Here is a 23,521-nt window from a genome sequence, read left to right on the forward strand (position 1 = left end):
TAGTTTGAGCAGTGAAATTGGCTCCCTTCCTCCCTCTCACCTCCCCTTTTTATTTATAACCCGTTTTCAATTCTGGACTGAGTTTCATTCCAGTGCTCTGCAATTGTATTGTGTTTCATGACACTGCAGAGGAACATTTATATTTTAGAAAAAAAAAAAAAAAGGTTATGTCTAATATATTGTACCACTCCCTCTCCTTTTCAAATGTGAGCTGTATCTCTTTAAATCCTGTGTGTTGCATTGTCTGAAAGCATTTTCCCTTTCTTTGGATGCTGGTCTATTTAATGTACTGTAAGTCATTAGGATCTATTTTTCTTACACAGTGTGCACTACTTTTGGATAGTCTCAGTTATTTTATTGTCAGTGTCTTCTGGAGCCAAAGAGAAAAAAATATACAGAACTCGTCTACAAGCTTTGTCTTTACCTTGCTATGTAATAGTTAATACTTTGTGGTATGTTAAGAGACTTTCTATAACGTGGCACTTCTTAAGAACTCTTTTTAAAAAGTAATAAACTTCAGCCAACTTGTTCTTTTTAGAGTGAAACTTCCAGAGTTCTTCAATTGAATCCATTCTCCTTAATAATCATCTGGTCTTGACAATAAATATGTCACCAAAGTTAGTTACTTTTTTGCAAAGAAAGATGGAAATAAACTCAGAATTTTATTTCATTGTTGCTAGCCTGTGAAAGAAATTGGAAAAATTAAAATCTGCAAAGAAATGTTCCTTTGTAGCTTATACAGGAAAGTAGGGGGCTAGAGTTTGTCAGGTAACCGATTATTCAGAAATGAGAAGTTATTCTGCATTAGCTGCATTGCTTACTGTTTTCTTCATCATGGAAAAGAATAAAATGTGGTAACAATTTTCTGTATTTGGACTACTGCCGCACATAATTGGGAACAACAGAGCTAAAGCCTTGATTTTGGTGAAATGCTTAGTCTGCGTGTTGGATTAAAATGTGTGCAACAAATCACTCCAATTCTGTAATAATTTTTTGAACATTATTTTTTTATTTTATTACTGTAATGTTATTACTTTTCAGTTACAGACTTCGAGAACTGGGTCAGTTGCAAGAACAAAATTGGCATGAAAATAGTTGTATATTTGTTCTGGAAAATGGATTGCCAAAATACTTTTGAAAATAGTCAGCCTGAATTGTTCTGTACATCAAATGTAACTGATAATGTTAGTCTCACATGGTTAGTAAGCTTTTATTTAAAAGTCCTGTTCTTTAACCAGTATCCTAGGAAGACTAGATAATATTTGCTCGATAGACATGTTAAACAGATCATCTGTGCAGAATTTGGATTTGTGAGGCAGCTTACGGAATGTAAAATAAATTTAGGCTGAGGTGTGCCAGCAAGTCAATATAAGAGAACAATTTGCAACAAGCAAAGGTGAGGAAGACATGCAGAAATGGGGTCATCAGAATAATGAATTAGAGGATAATATTCCTGGGGCTGGAGTATATGAGGCAGTAACTAACTTTCGTGGCTCACTAATACAGAATCAAGAGTTACGATACCAGTGGAAGTTATTTATTGCAAGTGTTAGATATGCTTCCATAGATGTTTTTTACTCTTGTTAAAATAACGAGAGGCAATTTGGAGCTGTGATCTGTCCGCAGCACAGCTGTGGTATTTTGAGGCATTTCTGCTGCCAGATTTATAACTCTGCCAGAAACAGTGCCTAAATGGTTGTACTCTGAGTCCCTAAGTCCAGTGGCATCTTAGCACTAGCCAGTGTTAAATCTCAGCTATTTGAGCTCTGTGCTGCACTGTGCACTTAGGCAGCAGAAAAAGGGTCTTGTTAATAATAGCCTCAGCCACCTCTGGCACTGGAAGTGAGCAGACAGAAGTGGCACGGTGATAATTTCTTCACATACCACAGCTAAACCTACCAACCCTCATTGGTAAGAAGTGCTAGACATCATAGGAAATAAGTTCTAAAATTTTTACAAAGATTTGTTTTCTTTCCTTCTGAACACCCTCTGATATCTTTGCCATGTACTTTCCAATGATGACACACTGGGATCTGACTGGGGTGAGTAATGGTGTCTGGCTGGGGGGAGGAGAGGACAGGGAGTGCTTAACAGTGAGTAATTATTTAAGGAAATGGCCCGTGTGGAAAAACGAGTGTTGTGATTGGATGCATTTATCAACTGGCGTTTTGGTGTCACCTGTGGACGAGGAATTATTGAGTCTGAGTTTTTAAATGGTTGGAAGTCAGTGCATTGAGCTAACATGGGAATGTTGTGTTGTGTGTCTGGTCTTGATTTAGGCTGTGAAGCAAGATGTGTGACGTGTCCCCTGTTGGGAAAGATGGAGGTAAATAATAGTTATCCTACAGGTTGCTCAGCATGGTCATTCACTTTTCTGACCAGTAGTTAAAAACCACTAAGTCCTGTATGCAAAACGTGATTTCATACACGCCTACAAGTAACTGAAAGGAACATTTTGCAAATAAAAACGGAGTTACGAGCTCATTGCCCGTTGCTGCTTCTCTGGTACAGTGACACACAGAGGTTTGCATTGATGTTTGGGGAGGGGTACATGGGTAAAGCATTCTGTTTGTTCTCTCTGTCCTTATCAGGAGATGTTAGGATATCTGAAAATACCTAGAATCACTTTGAAGGATATTTGGAAATTGAGCCTGAAATGCTAAACCTTTGTGTTCTGTAACTCTCTGTGCTGTGGTGATGCTTACTGCTACAGTTTGCTTGGTCATGCTGTGCTCTTGTGTCAGCTCTGAGACTCTCTGTAATTCTTAGAATTTTACTGCAAAAATTCTCATTTCAGGCACAGCACATCCTGCCTCCTGAAATGAGGCACATGGTGTTTTTCTCCATCATCTTTAAATGTGTTGTTGCCTTCTCTGAAGAGAGTGAAATGATTGAAATACAGTGAAACATACAGTGATGGAAGCTGTGTTTTTCCATTAACAGTATAGTTGTTTCTATAATGAGAGGTATGGTATGGTTTCCAATCCTGTCAAGAAACACGGCTTTCTCAAAGATCTAAAATTTTAAGAGTTGTGTTTCTTATCATATCTATGCTGCCATTGTGTCATCATTTACTTCAGATTTTAGGTCAGACTATGTGATATGCATTTCTTTCATTCCTGGTTTTTATGCTCAGGAAAAGTGACAAGGGTTTTGTTTGTGCAAGGACCTCTGAATCAGCTTTGGTAAATATGATTGTATGTGCTTATTTTTAGGATTCATTTAAGATTCTTCATTTATGGCTCCGTGAAAGCAATTTTTATAAAACACTGTCTTTATCCCTATTCCAAAAGCATAATCTGCATGACGTCATTCTCATACCGTTCTTATTGGTGACTTTTGCATTGATACAGAGTTCCCTTCTGTCCCATTAAATTTTCCCATATATAAGTGTCCAGCCACTAAACATTTTTGGTAACTCCTTTGGAAATCCCATCATCTGTTTTTTCTAATCCTGATCCTATGTTTTCTAATCTGAAAGTTGTGTTTAAGGCAAATTCTCCCCCTCTGTAACAGAGATGTGGTATCTTTTGTTATATCTAGCATTCTCAGCACCTGCCATTCCAGACCAGGGAAAGATGGAAGCTTGATTTCTCATACTGTTCCTGCATCTGACTGCAGTGCTGCATTTTAATTACCCAGTATTTTTTTCTGCTTGCAACTGCATAGGTACTAGTTCTCTCACCATTTAAAATTCCATTTTGTACTTTAAGAATGCCACTGAAACCCCAAATTGTTAGAAATCTTTTTTTTTTTTTTCATTAGAAATACATGTTTTGGATGCTTGAGGAAAAAACAGAGTTTAAATTTGCCTAAAGTCATGTACCATGTGGAAAGGATTCAGCTACCTGAAACTCAGCCTGCCAGCCTTTTAGCTAGCGTTATTCTTTGGCTGTGTGAGATCAGTTTCTGAAAGAGCATCCTCAGGTGTGACCGATTGCGGTTCTTTTTTCTGATGGCTGGCCAAGCAGTGGCACGAGCGGTCAAGTGCGGTGGGTCACATGTGGGCAGCGCTGAGCAGGCTTTGCAGAGGCAAGGCTGTGTTTCTGCCTTGTGCAGTCTCACTTCCAGTGCTCCTCTTTTATCCTCAGCTGGTAAAAAAGAACAAACCAACCCACCAAACAGCAGAAACAAAAGTGCTGCTAGGCAGGAAAGTAAGTTCTAATAAAGATCAACTTTAAGGTACTTCACTTGCCTTAGAGCCCTTTCTGACCTTTCTTTCAGTATTTGTACGATAATGGAATATTCCTTTCTTTCCTTTTTCCCCTGTACTGAAGAGAGGGAAAGTTGCCAGTTTGCGTTGCTGAGGGTGGTTTCAGTTACACAGCAGTCTTGGCTGCATTTGGGGGTTCATGCAGAATTTACCCATGTGAAGTGCTAACAGCTAGGAGGAATGCTTCCTCCCTCCAAGCAGTGTTCTTTGCTGCTCAGCCAGTGTGCAACAGAAGGAACTGTGTGAGCTATGCATACTGTGTGCTGAAAACTGGGAAAGCAGCATTTATTTTATCTTTACCCATTTCTTTATGATGGCAAGAGATGGTGTTTTCCTGTTTTTGGTAGTGAGATCTTGCTCACGGTAAGATAAATGCTGCCTTGCTAGGGTTTCATCCTTTGACCTTTGCATCCATTCAGTTTCCGTTTATTTTAAGAGAGGTGGAGGAGTCTGTCAACCTCTCTAACAGGTGGTTATTAGTTTGGAAAATCAGGCTGTTAATTTGAAACATCAAGAACTCTTTACAGGAGATTTATAGGGAATGAATCTTGGAGGAAAGAGTGGCCAGAATTTCATCCAGCATCCTTGCTCTAGCTCCGTTTAGTTAAAAATTTAGTTTAATCCGGGCTCCATTAGTTAAAAAAACCAAACCAAAACCAACAACCTGTATTTTTACATTAAAAATTATATTGTGCTTGCAAACAGAAGGTAACGTGAACTGAGGGCTTAAGATCTGTATCTGGTCTCAAAAGTCTTGCGTTATCGTGGTACTTGGAGTCTCTTTGGTGCTGTCCAGCATTACTTGGAACAATTATCATTATTTATTGCTGTGCTTGGTTTTGATCAAAGGCTGCCAGTACTACATATTTCAGCAGCCTCTCTGATGCTTTTAGGAGCATAAAGGATCTTTTGAGAAGATAACTAGAATTATTTGATGATTGTGGCTGAAACAGGAACAAGCTTTAGATCAAAATGCAGCTTGATTCATTCCTGCAGACTTAATAGGCTGGATTCTTGCATGGTATAAACCAGCCTCATTCTATTGCCCCCTTGCTCTTTTTGACAGAATATGAACTTAATGTGGTTTTACAGTTTCTGCCATCTTCTCAGTTGTCTGAGGCTCCCTGTGGAATTATTTCCTATCAAAATACCTAAGAAGTATGTGATGAAACATATAAAGTTGTTAGATAACTGTGACTAATGCCTTGCTGAAGGCTGCTTGCATGTGCTGCAGTTTGCATTAGAAGTAACATAAAACATCTGAATTACTAGTTGCGCATCTTTAAAAGATCATTTTACTAAAATAATTTCAAGTCTCAACGTTCTTCAGTTAAAATGAAATTACCTCTGAAAAAAAAAGAACAACCATCAAACCAAGCAAAATGTGTAGTAGGGTTTTTGGCTATATTTTTTCCTGTTTCTCTCTTTCCAACTCCTGATGGATCACTTGGTACCTTGTATTTGCATTTTACTCATTGAAGTAGTTTGAATAATCGCAAATGACATGAATGTGTAAGGAAACTTTGTTGTTACAAAATATTGTTTTTTTCAGCTCATATCCCAAGGCAATGGCTTGTAGCATAGACCCTAGGGTTTACTGCATATTCTGAAATGAGCAGAATTCATGAAACCAAACACTTTCAAGGAAATCTCTTTACATGTGATACCATTCCCTTTTCATTTTGCTGTTGTGTTCGTGGAATCCCATTTCCTTCTCATAGGCCTTCATCTTGTAATGTGTCAAAAAATCTTAAACTTGCTATTAAGAATGGTTTAAGTTTAGGGCTGTTTTTATTCAAGCCTCTGTATGGAGGAGTCTTGATGTGGATTTCTCTGTGGCCATAGGTTGGTGTGTACATCCAAAGTATCTTTTTCTTATGCATTTTCTGACCTTTAGAATTTTCCATTAAGAACACAAAAGAAAATCATACTTGTGAAAAGGTGAAAGATTGAGAAAATAGAAGGAAAGCAGTACTCAGCAGAAAACTGAGCATTAAGAGTAAAATTTATCGAGGCAAAAGATTAGGTGAAAATATATTCTATAATTCTCCATACTGAAGTGCTATGAACTTGGATAATAATAAAGAGGAGCTGGATTTGCTTGGGTTTGAGTGCATATTTGACCTACTTCATGTTACTGAAACCTCGTGGAAAGATTTGCATGATTATAAAGTTAACTTCATTGGGTTCACCACATTTCTAAGTCATATTAGCTACTGTTAAGTCATTTATAGCTTGAAAGCAAACAATCGTAAATGCTGATCCATTCATTTTCTCCCATAAAATACAAGATGGGTTATTCACTACTGTCTGATGCGTGCTTCCCACTGCAACTGAGAACAAAATGACTCTTTTTTAAACTGTCTATATATAAACGGCATAGGGACAATCTACAATGACGGATTTCATTCTGAGGAGGTACACTGGAGATTTCTTGTTGCTGACACAAAACTGTGGTGTTTCTAAAGAAATTGTCACCTATTGTTTTAATATTATGAGTTTTAATCCTGGGAGTTTTGCATCCAGTAAAGCATGCATTCTCATTTTGTTCAAGGATGAAGAATTGATCTTGAAACTAACGTCTTTTAATTGATAGGTATAATTGGTCATGACTTATTTGTATTCAGTTGTATGTTGAACGAATGCGATAAAGCTGGCAATACTTGGTTTTGAGCTACATGCTTCCAAAGCTGTATGTCTACAATAAGAAAGAAAGCAATGTAAGTTTTAACAAAAGCAAAACAAGCCTGTCTTACTAGGAAAATGAGAGCAGTTACAAAAATACTCAAAATGGGAAAAGAACTTGATAGAAGCTGTAGTGTAGAAAGTTAATAGGGGAAGTGAAGGGACGGACACAATGAGAAATACCAAGCCAAAAAAAGTTAAGGCAATGAAAAGGAATTAAGAACCAAGGGTAAGGGAGATGTTATGAGAGATTCTGACCCATTTCATGATGAGGCTGACAGAATTGTTAGGGAAGAGGAGGGAGAAGTGTTCAGTAAAAGTAGCTGTACTGTCCAGAGGGGACAAGACAGAAATTTCGTATATGCAATCTGATACCATTTAAGGATGACATTAAATAGCAGTAATCGCATTTACATATTTTTATACAGCTAGTCCAGCTCACCAGCACCAGGGAGACTGAAAAGAGCTAGCTGAAAGGTTCTCATATCATGAAGGTTAATTCCTCATAAATCTGGAAATACAGGACAAATTTCCAGAGGCTGTAAGAAAATTATTTTTGTTCCAGTATTTTAAAAGGAAAAGAGATTTTCTGGGTGATTACAGGTATGTTTAATAGGCAAAAGATAGAGTAGCAATTATAGGAACTAATACATAGTTCGTGAAGAGTAAATGGTATTTAGTGCCATTTAGTGCAAGTTTATCAGAAATAAGTTTTTCAAACTAGCTTGATATCCTTTCTGAGAAGATCATGCTTAATTGATGAAGATAATAGTACCAATATAGCACTACTGTATAGCTTACAGGACTCCTCTAGCCATTTTATTTATTATATCAAAGAGTGGCGTGATTAATCAGCAGAATTACAGCATATGGACACAGCATCCCTGGATTGGAATGAAAATAAGTTAAATGATAGGTTTCAAGGTGCACCTGGTGTGGGGAGATGGGGCAGATGGGAAAGTCATTCATTCTTAGTTCTGCCCTGTTTAATACTTTTTACTAATGGTTTAGTGGAAATGTATTATAGTTAACAAAGTTTGGAAGTGGCACAAAAATTGGAGGAATTTATAATGTCATGACTATAAGGCAGTGTGGATTACATAGTGACCTTGGCTGAGGCACCTGGTAACTTTCAGTACAGACAAACATCAGGTTTGTAAGTTGCTGGCTGTGCTTACAGGATGCTGGACTCTGTCCTAGTGCACCGTAGCAGATAAAACATTTTAGGGTTGCCTGTGAAGATTGAACTGGAGCGCGCACCCCGGATATACAGGAGACAGCAGGAGCTGGCAGTACCACTGTTTGGTTTTTGCCCTTGCAGAATGGAACAAAATAAAGCCTACTAGTATTTTAGTAACATCTTAGTTCAGTTCTGTCTGTTGGCTAAATGGCCTGTCCTACCATAAACAAATCAAAGCAGATGTGTTCCACATGCCCTCCATTCAGCTGTAGGCAAAGCTTACCCACGTATCTGGTACAGCGTATGCCTGAATAACAGTGAAATCTGTCCTCAGAAAACTTCCTGCAGTCTGTATTCTCTTCCCTTGAGACTCATTTGAGAACACTTGTGGAAATAAACATATCCTAACATTTTTATCACTATTATTTTAATTAATGCGCTGAGTATTTAAAACAAACTGATGAAAAGACCCCCTAAAGGATATTGCTGGAGGTTTAACCAGGCAGCAAAGGGGGCCTGCAGAATCTGAAGTTTATCATACTCCTGGTAAAATAGTCAAAATGTATTTAGAATCATAGATTCTATTCTACAATTCTATCATCTTAAGTATATAATACTTACAGTAAAATAGTCACCACGTATTTCTAGACCTGCTTATTTTCAGTGGATTTGAATGGAAAGAAAACTTGAGAAAAAGCCTGTGCAGAACACTGCTAAATAAAACTGTTGAGCTGGTGGGCAATTTGTGTGTGGAAGACTTGCCTAAATGTGCTGCTGTTTTGCTTTATTATGAGTTTTGTTGTGTAATTCTGTTGTGATGCTGATTAGGTTTCCTGTCTTTGGCGCAGATTACAGGACTGGCCCTTGCTTCACTTTGGTAACCAACCAGATGTGCCAGGGACAGCTCAGTGGAATAGTGTGCACCAAAACCCTTTGCTGTGCAACAGTTGGGAGAGCATGGGGCCACCCCTGTGAAATGTGTCCTGCCCAGCCCCATCCCTGCCGCCGAGGCTTCATTCCAAACATTCGAACTGGTGCCTGTCAAGGTAAGTTAGCAGCAAAGCTTCCCCAAAAGCTGCTGAAATTGTTACTGGATTAAGCTTAATTGAGTTACACTGCTGTGAATAACCTGTCCTAAGCCATTCTCAGCTATATGTGTGAAGAATGGAAAAAAATTGTCAGATGCATTACTTCATGATTCAGTGAGTGCCTGGTGTTCAAGTGAGTACATTAGTAACTTAGGTCATGTGAGAGCAGCCAGCATCTTAATGAATTTCTCACTGCCAGCAGCCCTTTCCCTTGGTTCTGTAATGGTGTTTTTCTGAGTGTACCATTCGATCATTCCGTGGAAGAATTTATTCTGTTTCAGAAAGCACTCAAAACATGCAAAAATCAATCTGTGGCAATACTGTTCCATTTACTCGGTGTGGGATATTTTAGCTAAAATTTGTTGATTTTGGATTCATCTTGTGTGTCTTACCTCTTGAGCTACACTGCTTCGACCCGGAGAAAAGTGCCTGTCATGCCATTTGAAATGCCCTATTATATATTTTATACAATTTTGGAAATGCATTTGCATTTGTTTCAAATTGTAAAATCCACCCAGATGTTGCTTACTTCTTTCAGAGCATGCCTTACCGTAGAAAGTCCTTACACTGCTTTTGGCTTTTATTCTAATACTTCCAGCTGTATAAATTCTTTTATTGTCTGGATGTCTGGCAGGAAACAGGAGAAAGTTAACAGGGGCAGCTATGTATTAAACTAATGTGGATTATACATTCCCAGGACCATATCTTTGGGGCTAGTTTATTTCAATGTGTCTAACATTTTCTAATGAGTTACAATATTTTTGAAAATAGGGGAGATAAAGATTATAAATCTATAAGTAATTTTATTTAATCATGAAATTCCTATGAAGGACTGAAAGGCATTCCATTGCATTGAAAATGTAGATACCCTCTGTAACAGGCCAAGTCCTGGTTGGTGCCTGCAGACAGGCAGGATGAACTTTGAGATGGACGCATTTGTGTATGCCACATAATGTGCATGGGTTTTGACCTCAGCCATTCTGTTCCCCTTCTTGCTGTAAAGGTCAGAACTAAATTGTGCAGAAATCTGTGAATTGAGGTTCTGGACACTCCTGAAATCTTATGTGCATAAATATGTGGCCCACACCCCTGAACTCATGCCACACCTAGTTATATTCCTCTTGTTTGTGTCACGGAAAAGCTGCAGTGACCTCTCCAATGGGTTTGTGCAGTTCGGAATAAGGCTACTTCTGCTTGCTGCACATTTCTTAGCATGCAGCTACAATTATGCTAATCTGTATGCAGTGCCAACACAGTTTTGGCGCTGTATGTTTGACTTGTACTTTCCAGTTTTCCCTTCTCTTGTAATGTGTTCATAATTTTAACAGATCTTCTATGGAACCACATATTAGCTTTATTTTTCATGCAATTGTACTAAATCCAGTCCTTTTGAAATCAGATAACATCCATTCAGACTGAAGACATTTCAGGGATTTCACATCCATATTCAATCTAAATAAAGGAAAGCAGGTTAAATAAAATCCAGGTTCTCTGAAGAAAAAAAGGAACCATTGTTATTGCATGGAGAAGTTAGAAAAAGTAAAACGGAGGGAAGGGCATGTTTATTTTAAAAAGTAAATAGAATATCACTGCCCACACTTTGACTTCGTCTGTCTGGCGGAAAGTTAAAATTAATATCACAGCTGAGATTTTTAAAGAGACGAAAGGGGAAAATGAAAGCCAAAAGGTGGGATTTTGAAACAGACATTGTGACTCAGGAGCATGACTTCTATTTTTTAAATAGAATTTTTTTAAAGTCAGTGCAGTGCCATGAAGTCTGGCTGATCACTGTTACTAAAGCACAGCGTGTTGCTGCAGCTAGGGTCCCAGCAGCACTGGGGTTGTGAGGAGGGTGCTGAGGCTGTGCTAGTTCTCTGTGCCTCCCAGCACGGTGGTTAGCTCAGGCACAGCACTGCTCTGCCTCTGCTGCTGTGCCCCCCGACCCAGTTCAGCCAGCCAGGGGACCTTTACATAATGCTCTGCGATGTGGTACAGATATGCCCCTTGGCGTTCCTGAAACTTCCTACTCGTGGCTCCCAGGGAAATTGCCTCTTGGCCTTTTGTACAGACATAATACTTTGCTTTTCAGACTACAAGACACATTACAGCTGGCTCTCTGGGATTTATAAAGGCAGATTTGAAGGCATCATCTCCTTCAGCTTGTGTCCCTGCATTGAAACTGATCCTAGCGTGAAGCCCAAGAATTCAAGAAACTGGGTTTTACCAGCAGCAGCTGGTAGTCCTTGGGGAGATGGGGGAAGTGCAGGCATTTGGGTTGGAGAGGAGCAGTGCTCTGTTTGGTCCCGAAGGACAGGGAGCAGCAGACACAGGGCAGCCCCTGGGGACTGTGTTCCAGACCTCCACTGTCTCCTGTTGCAATGGCACTCCTCCTCCTTCAGTCTCTTTTCTCTAGCTGTTACTAAGCCATAGCAACACTTTTGCAGCTAAGTGACAACACACATGTTGTGCTAAAATAGCTGTGAGGCCAAAAACTGGGGCCTCTTGAAAACGTCTTGAGCTTCCCACCTAGCCTGTGATATCATCTTTGTTGTTTCATTTTCTTGTGTGAAAAAATTAAAAGCAAAGAGAGAGAAATAAAGGAGAAAAAAACCTTCCAAATTTATGAATGTCTAAGCAGATCATTAATAATTCCTCTGGAGACGTTAATTATGGCTATGAAAGTTCTTGAATCAAATCCTAACCGCAGCCTAAGGTCATGGGTGCTGATCTTACTGGAGTGACGAGTTAATGATTTCCATCAATAATGACTATGCAGTTCCCCATGCCGCTCTGTGAGGCCCCCTCCATGCACATTGCACGCTGCTCCTCCATGGCTCCTGCATCTCTGTGCTGGTGGGCTACATGCTGTAAGGAGTTGCCAAGATTTTCAAAGGGGCAAGTGATTTTGGGTGCTCAGCTTCAGGTACTTTAAAGGGACCTGACTTTTGGCAGTGTGTGTTCTCTGCACACCATTCCCCAGATGTTTTGGAAAAACAAAGCAATAGCAGTTAGATGTTTAATGTCTGTAACAATAATAACCATGTGATTTCTTGCAGAAAATATTTAGAGTACTGTACTTAATCATACTTTACATAGAGTAATTACAAAATTCTGTCCTCACAAGCAAGTATCATAATATTATGATGGGTGAAGAATGGATTTAGGCATATTTACTTTAATTTCTATGTAGACAAATTATTATGGCTGTTCTTGAGAAATGAATTAAAAGTGGGTGTTTTTTCCTTTTTTACATGATAGATGTGGATGAATGCCAAGCCATCCCTGGGATCTGTCAAGGGGGAAATTGCATTAATACTGTTGGATCTTTTGAGTGCAAATGCCCAGCTGGACACAAGTTTAATGAAGTGACACAAAAATGCGATGGTAAGAACTTTTAGAACTTTCTTCTGAAAGTAAAGCGGGGGAAAGTTTTCTTTTTGGGGCCAATTTTGTTTGTTTGGGGCCAACAAGTTTGTAACAAACTTTACAGTCTCTTTTGCCTTTGAATATGCAAATAGCATTCTTCACAACAAATATGAGTAACAGTCCTTTCTCCTTCTAAACCAGAGCATCTTAAATATTGCCCCTGCAGCTTTTCCCAGCTTTTATTCACGTAACATTTTACAGGCTTAAAGGTACATCTGAAACAAATTAAACTTTAAAACTAAAAATACCTCTTAACCAAGAGGTTGCTTTAGAAATGCTTGAGGCACATGTATGTCTCTTTGTGGATCATTTAACTAATAAGTGTGTATGACTGGGAGGTTCAACACATTCCTACCTGCTCAGGTAAACTGTATTTAACATTAATGGGAGTTTGACACTGGTGAATGAAGACTGCAGGACTATGCTCTAAACTCATCCTAGCAGTTGCAGGTGTTAAAGAAGGACAAACATTTTATCTACCCTTATTGGTCATCCTATTTTGGCATCTAGTAATTAATAAATTATCTAGCAGCAGATGCTGGATAATAGTGTGGAAATTTGCTGTGCATGATAATGGAATCTTGCTAATTTTTAATTGTGATTGGATAGTATTTTTTCTCTATATAATCAGGCATAGGCGTTCCTTTTGCTTTAAAAACATTTTGGATACATAAGGAACAGAGTACTAAAAGTGTCAGTTGCACAGTTTTGATTCATCTTCTTTACAATGAAGTCCAGATAATGTTTAAACTCTTACAACTGATTCTCCTTTCAGTCATTAGACAAAAACTAAATTAAATTGAGCAAGACAAGTTTCATAGGTGGTTAGTGATTTTGGAGTGCCAATTTTCAATCATAAAGGTGTGCAACTGTGAGAGTAAGGTGTGCATCCACCACCTTCTTGCATCAGGTGCCGTTAAGGAAGCACTCAAAATTTTTTAGTAATTTTGGAAGTATTATGACTTTTTGAAAAGAAAAATCCCTGTTTCAAGCAAAACTATAAATTGAATTGCAGGTTAGAGAAAACAATTTCAGGAGAGTTTGTACACAGTATGGTTTTCATATTGACTGCTGATGGTTTTGGCAGGAAGTAACCCACATTTAGGGTAGAACCAACATTGCAAGTACTTCCTTCAGGGGGTGAAGTACCACGAACATGGTGAATAGGAAAGACTGAACATGTGCCTTGTTAACTATTAGCATGTGAAAAAAAGAGGACTGTAGGCTCGCATAGGCAGCGTTGTATAAACATTCCTATGGTATTTTTCGATTGTTGAATCATGTAAAAAAAATCCAAACAAAGAACAAAAAATCCCAAACAACCACCACCTTCAGAGCCTGCACTTAGTAATAGTTGAGGGACTGGACCCAAGAACCTGGGATAGCTTGGTTCATTCTCAAATCCTGCCACAAATTTCCTGCTTCATCTTGTGAAACCCCTTTGGAGTGATCACCTGGCTGCTAAGATAGAATTAAGTTTTCTTTCTTCAGTTCCATACCTGTAAATTTTTGAACCTCAGCAGACAGAAACTTACTTTCAGTACATCTTCATATTACATACCAAGCAGTTTTAGTTAAAGCTGTGTGGGTATTAATACGATTCAAAGAATTAGAAGTATCATCCGTATAGAACTGGCATGAAATAGGATAGTGATTCAACAGGTAAGAGCATAGTCACCTAAGAACAGAATATCCATTCTGCTTTTTTAAATTATCCTTTTACGTTGAAATCTCCAGTGTAAGACAAGGTACTTGCATTATAGTAATTAACTGTAATTAATACATAATTCACATCTGATCATGTGCTTGGTTTAACTTCCTATCCATCAAGTAGGACTTCTGGCAGCTGTAATGTGTCCGTGGTCGCTGATTTAGTAGAACTGGGAGCTACCTGCTGAATTACCAGTACTCGTTTTGTAGTGGGTCCCCATTGAAGTAAGATCATGATAGAAATCATCAGGTACAGTGAGACAACACAACAAGATGGGAAATGAGGTGTGTTGGCCCAAGTTCACTTTGTTAGCATAGCTGATGGAAAACTGTATTTTAAATGTTACATTATTTCAGTGCTTCATATAACCATTCCTTTTCCATTAATGCTGAGGTAAATACTTTTTTTGTGGTGACTGGGGGGAGTAATTTTTCCTGGAGTGACATTTACTTCTGTGAGTACATCAAGTATACTTACCTTTATAAAACTCGCATACTTAACAATGACAATATTGCTTATATGAATGTCAACACTAATATAAATAGTGAAATACTGTTTGGGTTAGGCTCAACCCTAAAATAAAGAGTGATGATTTTGCTTTTAAAAAGGTCGGACTCTATATAAACAGTGGCAACACTGACTTTAAGATAAACATTGGTGAATGTGAGTCAGAAAATGCTTGAATCTGATCCATTTACGACTGCATTTTTCTCTGTTAATTAAGGGCTTTATTCAGACCAAAATTCAATTTCCACATTTTTTGTCACTGAGACTTTTGGGACTCCTGTGGAGTATAATCCTGGAGCAGAAGCCAGAAGTCTCTTAGCAGTGCTCCCAGGGCACTTGGACTTGAGGCTTTGGCAACACCCTTGAAGTAGCACTGAACAAAAAGTCACACCCCTCTCACACACCCAAGTGAGAAATGCGACCCACATCACGGACAGCTAGCAAGATGCTGGGGAAGAATATGTGTATAGGGGGCCCAAGGTCCTGCGCTGCTTAGGATGGGTTGATCTGCAAGGTCTTGTTATCTGTATGCCACCCCACTCCCCCTGCTCCTTTCCTGCAAAAGCAAGGGGCCACAAAATTATTAGAGTATCCAGTGCTTTACCTAGAGGAAGAGGAATTGATAATTTTTGTATTACTGGATTTTAGTATTAGCGCCTCCACAGGAAAAGAGCAGAGATCCTCTCTACTTGCTAAAACACTCATTAACAGTCCTGTGGGACTTTGGGTGTTCCCCCATCTGTTGAGGCCAAATTCCAATTTAGGCGTTACATTTAAATTCCTCCAATCATTTTTAATGACTACAATATTATTCACTCCTTGCCTTGGTCTGTTGGGTGGTGTTGCAGTATTTCATCTCAGAAATTTTTGTGGTTGGTGAAATCATTATTACAGCCATGTGTCTATCTCTTTGTAGATCTCTGGAGGAGAGGTTGGACAGAATCCTGTGATGCCATTATTTCTGGCTGGATTCTCTTTGCTGGGAGAGCAGCTGGGTCATTGTAGATGGCTGTGACAGGCAGCTGTCAATGATCACGCTAGAGAATAACCTCCCTTTCTTCTCTGCTTTGCTGATTCTTCTTGTAGGTGCCATGGAGAAAAGCGAGCTGTTTTTAAGCTCAGCTGGACTCCAGGTTCCTAGAAGATGAGAGCAGTGCTAAGTAGATACAGCTGCATTGTTAAGACAGACACTGGAAACCAGGGGGAAAGTAACTACACTCACAGGCAGGCTACTGATGGTAATTAAGGAGCAACTGGGGCTGGCATAAATTATTATTCACATGCATAAACTCCTAGCTGTGGAAGAAACCCTGCAGGTTCCCTCTGTTCATATATGCAGCTATGGTCAGGTATAGGAGGGTATTAATTAGTGTTTTTTCTGCAGTCTTTGAAAGTTTTTCTGCATTGGATCTATGATTCTGTGATTTAGTACACAGACTGAGTATACAAACACAATATGGACTTCTAAATCACTGACAAAACCTAAGAAGAATTATTGACATTGCCCAACTTCTGCAGTAGATCTTTCAGTTATTGTCCAGAAATCTGTTGAAACTTCAGAACATTCGTTTAGCAAAGAAAGTCAGGAAAGGTAATTTTTGTTGCCTGCAGTTATCCTGCTTTGAGCTATAATTCTGTCAGGTTGCATTATTTAAACAGTGCTTAACTGTTCAGTGCTTTTGTATGGGGGATTTCCAGGAGAAACCCAAGGGCAGTGAGAAGGATGGGTAATTCAGTAGGTGGTGCGCTTCCCTTTGAGTCAGTATTGAACCATGGCCTCAGTATGGTGCCAGGGGATGTTGTGCTGCTGGAGATACTGTGAGATAGAACTGTTAAGCTCCTGATCACTATGGTCATTACAGGTCCCATGACAGTTTTTTTAATTTTAGTGTGCAGAATTCAAACTGGAGGGGTTATGGTTTACTTACAGTTAGTAAATCCCCTCTGCAGTTTAAGATTTTCATCCATCATTATTAAGCAGTAAAACTATGGGTTTTGGCAATTTACAGATGCAGTATTTTCTTAGGTTCTGTTTCACTTGTGTTTAACTAACAAAAGATCCTGGTTTAAAACTGCTGATTATGCCCCTAGTACATAGGTTGGGAGGGGTCTCAGACCACACTGAATTTGATCATTAATACAAACTATAAAATACCTGTTGTTGTGCCAGAACTGATACAGCTAACCTTCCCCTGCTTCAGCTAACCTTCCCCTGCTTCTGTTTTTTTTTTTTTTTTTTTTACTCTGAAGATATCGATGAATGCAGCACCATTCCTGGAATCTGTGATGGAGGAGAGTGTTCAAACACAGTTAGCAGTTACTTCTGCAAGTGTCCTCCAGGGTTTTATACAGCTCCTGATGGCTTAAAGTGCATAGGTGAGTAGAATCTTGTAAGTAAGACAGTAAGTGTCATGAACATTCATGAATATCTAAAATGGGTAGCAGTGTACCAGAAACATATTTCAATTTGTGATCTTGAAATCCTTCTTTTATGTAGAAGTATATCATGTGCCTGTCTATATATGTATGCTGAAACAAATTTTCCATTTGTAGGATGTTTCCTCTTTCCCTCTTTGTTGTGACCTTCCCTTTCATTTTTCTTGCTACACTTTTTATGTTATGGCATATTTGTTGCCTTAAAGATAGGCAGAACTTGTTTAACACATCTCCTTGATCCTCTTGCTCTCATGTTTATGTTTGATTTAGTCCAGGTTAGATTCAGCATTTAGAAAAGCAAATATACTTGAGAAAGAAGGTAATCACCTCAAACAGATGTTTTTTTCCTTATTCCAGCTGTTATGACTGTAATGCAGATATGTTTCATTAAAGGAAGTAGTTTGATAAGCTGGGTGTGGGGCATTTGTATCTGCTTTCATGATGCTGATGATTTGGCAGTGGTGTTCGTTCAGGCTTTTACTGTGGCAGTGCAGAACCTGTCCTCCAAAGGCCAGACCAGGAACCAAAGGACTGTGTGAGTTAAACGGCTGCTGCTGCAGTGCCAAAGCCATGAGAGAGTAGTGTTAGCACTTAGATACAGCCTACTCTGAAGCAGGTCAAGTATTCAATTAATTTTTTTTCCTAATTTTTGATGTAGTAATTTCTTTTTTCACTGCCAGTGCTGAATTTTGAGCAATTATTGTCATTTGGGAATCAGATGAAACGTTTCTTTCCTCAGTTTTGGCTTGCTTCTTTAAAGGCTCATACACAGGGCCAGCACTGTGGTTCGAGAGAGCGCTCAGTCTTTTAGTACCTTTGGTAGAAAATCATTTGGGAAAAAATAGGAAAAAAATAACCTCGCAGACAGAAGTACCAAATGATACTAACTTTCCCAAGAGATCTGGAAGTAGTTTGGGTTTTGTTTAATTTTGAATGGTGCCATACTATTTCTGCAGGTTGTGAGAAATGAACTGTATTTCTTCCATTTTGGTAGATTGGATCCGTACTGTACACTTAAAATGCCAGTGGAAGTTGCTTTTATTGCTTCAAATTAATAGCTTCTAAATGACTGTGGATCATTAAATCATTGATTGGTGCTTGTACTTAATGTTTATGAAAGAGATTCACCTTTCTGTAACAAAAAAATTCCAGAGATGCACAACTTCCATTTGCTTTTTACTTTTTATAGTCATTGCTTAGTCAGGACTGCCCAACATTTACACCCATGTTATATTCCTGCAGTTTTCCAGCCTTTTTACCCACTGTATTTGTAGGCTGAAATAGTTCAGCTAAAGAAATGGGTATTTAAATGATGACAAGCTGTGTTAAGTAATATGTCAGACTATGAGCTATCATTAAAATTTTGGCTTTGTGTCCAAGGCAAAACGTGCTACATGGGAAGCGCTATTAATTATCTGCAGATATTTTGGATTCATGTCTAATATGCAGACTGCATACTTGCCATATTAACAAGACCAGAGCCCAAATCTGTATTTGAGCTGGGCAAAACATGTAATCTTGATTTAATTACGACATGCCTGTCTTAAGTGAAAAGTGTTAGCTGAACGTGTCTATTCTGTTAAGAGATGAGGAAGTGCTTCTGAGACATGTGTCCCTTATGGGACTCAAACTGAGCAGCACTGGAGCCAAACATCCAAAGGAAGAACTGGGAGTTCCATTATTACAAGCCTTAAAAATTAGAATAGACAAAGCAAAGATGATATCTCCTAGAGCTGAAGAGCAGTAACAAGAGCAGGACATCTCAACTCAAGTACATGAAGAGTGCTATGAAAAAAGCTACTAGCCCATACTTGCAGCTGGCATAAGTTTCTTTGGTCAGTGATTTCTCAATGGGTTTTTTTTCCACCCCCCCTTTTTTCCTCCCTCTCTCTTTCTTTTCTCTCTGTTTTTTAGAGGCACATCTTTCTTGGAAATTATTTTAATGGTGATTTTTTACCTTTTCAAAATCCTATATTTTTTAGTGAAAAATACTCAAATACTGAAAACTGAACAGTAAAAAAGTTGTTTCTTGCTGTTCTCGTCTTACTTGTTTGTTTTACCATTTGGAACAGAAAATGGAAGAGAAAAACAAAAAAAAGAGTCAAATTTGATTAGGAGTATGGAAAGATTTAGCATTTTTCTCACAAACTTACTTTTTCTGAAAGCAGTGTGGCTTTTGGATAAGCTCTTACACCTGTAGGTAGACAAAGATGTTTGCTGTGTGTTTACCTTTTTATGGCACATTGTGTGCTTGGCCAGGTCCTATGTAGATCCTTTTTCTACTTTTGCCCGTTACTGCTTTTAAGTGTTTCAAAACTTGGTAATGACCAAAACTGAGAAGGATTAGTTACAGAGGGTGATGACAGGGTCTGTTAGAGGACTGACTGACTTACTTATCATCCACCCCACGACCACACCAAGCATCTGAGTAGCTCTTCAGGGATACTGGAGAACAGTTTCCTCTCCAGGGAACAGTTTGCATCAGAGCTTTACTTGTTTTTTTTTAAATTGTAGATTAAGGAGTGTATGTATTTGGCAGTTTAGTTGGGTACCAGGAGAAAATGGAGGACCAGTAATAGAACTGAATAGACATTTTTTCCCTCCGTTTCAGATTTCCATTATATAATAATAATATGAGTGAACTAACTGAAGTTTGGAAGCAAAGGCCAACTGACTCTTTTAGCTGTACTGCCAGTAATATCCATGTTCAGGGTTCCAGCTATTAAAAGGCAGAACCATCACAGACTCTCCTAACTTATCACTCTATATCAATTTCCTCAAAATAATAAGCTTTTTTTTATATCCACTAGAATAGCTAGTAAACTCTGGAAAGCATCGTTACTTGACAGATGAATCCACCATGCCCTGGATAACTGAGATACTGTTTCTTTAGAGAATGGTGTCTGCTGTTGTAAGGTTATATCTGCAACTTTTTCCTCTATATTTTGACAGCAAATGGTTGTATATTTTAGAAACAAACTTACTCTGGTTCATTGTACAGCATCAAATCACACCACAGCTTATATTGCATTTGACATGATGTGACATGTGAAACAATTGCTCAGAGTTTCAGATTGTATCATAAGTGGGGTTTTTTATTTATTTTTTTTTCTCCCATCTATATTTTCTCTCCCTTCTCTAAGCTGAGGGATCTCTGTGCAGTGTTGTTAGAGCTGAGTGGACGAAATCTGGGTACAGGGCGTTCTGTGTACAGCATGTGCTTACCCTTTTCAGACAGGAAGCCAGCACATCTCCATAAACAATGTGATGGCACCAGTTAAAGCTATGTTGCTCTTTCTTGCCTGCAAGCCTATATCTTGTCAGATCACTACATACTTCAGCTGGGGAAGCCATGACTGATGAAAAATAAATTAAGGCTTTGAAAGCTGCAGTGTTGCGAGTTTACTGCTGTACATTGGTGGCTTTCAAATGAAAGCTTAAACAGAATTGATTTGGTACTCTCTTTAATAGAGATGACACTGCAATTTTTCATTGGGGGCACAGAAGCATGTTTTATTATATGTGGAGTACATGTTCTGTTCTATTTTTGCCTCCATTAATTCATTGCTGTTCTGTATTTCACTTCAGCTTTCTTGCAGAAGGTGTTACACCTGAATCCAAAGCAGACCAAATATTATCTAGATGTTCCTGGTTTTCTGCCCTTTGTTTTCTGATTGTTGTAATGTTGCAAGTGCTATGCCATTGATAATGTAATCAGCCAAGAAAAAGGTGCTTTCCCTTCTGTGAAAGTCACATTCCTCACTGGACTGATGATTACATATCCGTTTCTTTCTGTTGGTAGATGTGCGTCCTGGATACTGCTTCTCTTCTCTGACCAACGGGCGCTGCGGCAATCAGCTCCCCCAGCCTTTGTCCAAAATGCAGTGTTGCTGTGACAGCGGCCGATGCTGGTCTTCTGGTGCAGCCACTGCTCCTGAAATGTGCCCGATCAGATCCACTGGTATGAATCAAATTGTATTCATAATTATGAGCAATGTTGAACACTGAATTAGGCAGTGATTTTCTTTTATCAGTAATGTTTTCATTAAAGAACTACACGGGATGGTTGAGGCTGGAGGACACCTTGGGAGATCATTTAGTCCGGTGCCCCTGCTCAAAGCAGAGCCTCCTATGGCAGGTTGCTCAGGACCCCCAGGAGGCTAGAACAAGCAGACATAAACAAGGGGTTTTATCCGTTGCTAATTAGTGTTGTAGCCTGGTTATTCCAACCTTATCTGATACAGGTTTCATTTTCAACATCCTCTTCTAGCTTAAGTTGCTGCCTCCAGAGCCTTCTAATAGATCCCTATTCTCCCTGCATTTTCATTCTCATTGGAAAATTGAGGTTTCCTTCCTCTTATATCTAACTTTCTGAGGTGCCATTTATTTCCTGGTTTGACACAGAACACGATTTCTGTCTGCTACCAAAATGTGCTGTACTTTATCGCCTCCCTGTGTATTGAGATCCCCAGATAATGTGAGATTTGAATTTAGAGAAGATGGTGAACAGATTGTGAAACAAAGTGTGAGGGAGTGGAGGAAAGATGTTTTGGAGATGGTTTAGGACTGGAAACCTAATGAAATGCTTTAGAGAAGAAGAATGCAAGAAACTTAAGGACTGATGAGAGCAGCTCAAGGGAGGTGCAGAGTTTAGGGAGGAATGGGGGTCATAACACTACAGCAGTGTAACTCCAAAGAAATTGTCAGAGGTCATGTATGGGAGTGTTTATTATTCTTGTTTTTAATCCTTTGAGTGAAACTGCGTAATACTGGAGCAGAGATCTATGATCAGAACTCTTGGAAGACTCTTCCTGGTTCTGTCAGTGTCTCATTAATAATATTTAAACATGTTAAATGTCCAAGACTGGCTAGAATAATGCTAACAAAATAGTGTAATCTGTTGATGCTCATATGAAATAGGAACACAAGGAGAAAACTTTCAGTCTTAACACAGTGTCTGCTTTCTTTACATACTTTCTAATTATTCATATCTAACTGGTGAATAAATTGGGTGGAAAAGTGAAGTAATTTGGCCAAGGCTGCAGACTGAGACGTGGTGGTGAAGGAGCTAGAACCCAAGACTTCCTGACTCATAAATCCATGCAAAGTCTTCCAGATCATGGTTACATGCCATTTTTTTTTAGTTTTATTCCCCCCCCCCCCCGACTTGGGATATAAATTGAGATGATAAATTACTCTTTTGAAAAGCGCTTTGAAATTTTTTGAAAGCCCTTACTTCTACGTAAGGTATTGCTGTCATTATTTAATCAGCTTCAGTTATTCCTTAATGTATCCTGAGAAAGCAAGATGAGGAATTTAGAGCTGTCAGTGGCCCAAAGTCTCTCTAACTCTGAAATGGAAATTTACTGCAATATAAAGTGAAGCACTAGCTGCATAATGTAACCAAGTGGTTGCATTTTCAATGTGGGCAACAGACCCAGATGTTACTATAAAATAGGCTGTTTATTGCTAGAAATTATACATGGAGATTAAAGTTGCAATAAAAAAGGCTTGCACTGTATTTCTTTGCATAACATGGCAATAATTGTTTATGTGGAATGACAGGGTTTACCATTGACACTATAAATAGTTTAAAAGTGGTATCTTAGGCATCCAGCCATGTGTGTGTGTTCAGTTCTCACCTCAGCAGTCCCTTTGTGTGTGCTAATTCCATTCAACCAATGGGCAGCCCCAAGGCCATGGCTTTGCAGGGAAGCGCCAAGGCTCCTGGTGGATTGACTTTGGATAATTGGGTATTAGAGTGAAATCTAGATCAATCTAGAGTAAAAAAAGAAATACAGTATTGTTTCTTTCACAAAGATTGATCAGTGGGTTGTAGAGAATTGACTATTAAAACCACCGTCATTAGCATACATTTGCATATTGGAATTTGTGTGTGTATATGCACAGACACTATTCTGAATGTCTCTGTTTTATTACAGGTAGACCACTGATTGAGAGTAGATTCAGTTTACATATGAACAGGCAAAATAGAAAGCTAGTAAATGGAACAAATAAACAAAGTACAATACCTGATACAGTAAAATCTTCTTGGGAATGATTTAAAGATTAAAATCACTCTTAAGGATCAATAGAGGGAAATGCAGTGACACATGAAACAAACTGATCACCTAAGAGCATTAAAATAAATGCAAAGATCACAATCGGGAAACGCAGAACGTTAGGCTACCATGTTTATTTAACAAATCCTCTGTGATTAGGCAAGAGCTTCTAATGCATTTTACAGGTGGAAATAAAAGTGAGATGAAAGTGTT

General features: G+C 38.8%; 1 protein-coding gene across 4 annotated transcripts in view; it reads left to right on the plus strand.

Moving 5' to 3' along the window:
- Positions 1 to 23,521, plus strand: part of FBN1 (fibrillin 1) — a 157,604-nt gene that overhangs the window by 46,781 nt on the left and 87,302 nt on the right. For all 4 annotated transcript variants that reach the window (XM_055716550.1, XM_055716552.1, XM_055716548.1 and 1 more), the window contains exons 7-10: positions 8,927 to 9,124; positions 12,425 to 12,550; positions 17,061 to 17,186; positions 21,049 to 21,207. In XM_055716550.1, coding sequence (XP_055572525.1) covers positions 8,927 to 9,124; positions 12,425 to 12,550; positions 17,061 to 17,186; positions 21,049 to 21,207 — 609 coding nt within the window. The remainder of the gene's footprint in view (positions 1 to 8,926; positions 9,125 to 12,424; positions 12,551 to 17,060; positions 17,187 to 21,048; positions 21,208 to 23,521) is intronic.

The sequence above is a fragment of the Falco cherrug genome, chromosome 7, assembly GCF_023634085.1.
Source record: "Falco cherrug isolate bFalChe1 chromosome 7, bFalChe1.pri, whole genome shotgun sequence".
Taxonomy (NCBI): Eukaryota; Metazoa; Chordata; class Aves; order Falconiformes; family Falconidae; genus Falco; species Falco cherrug.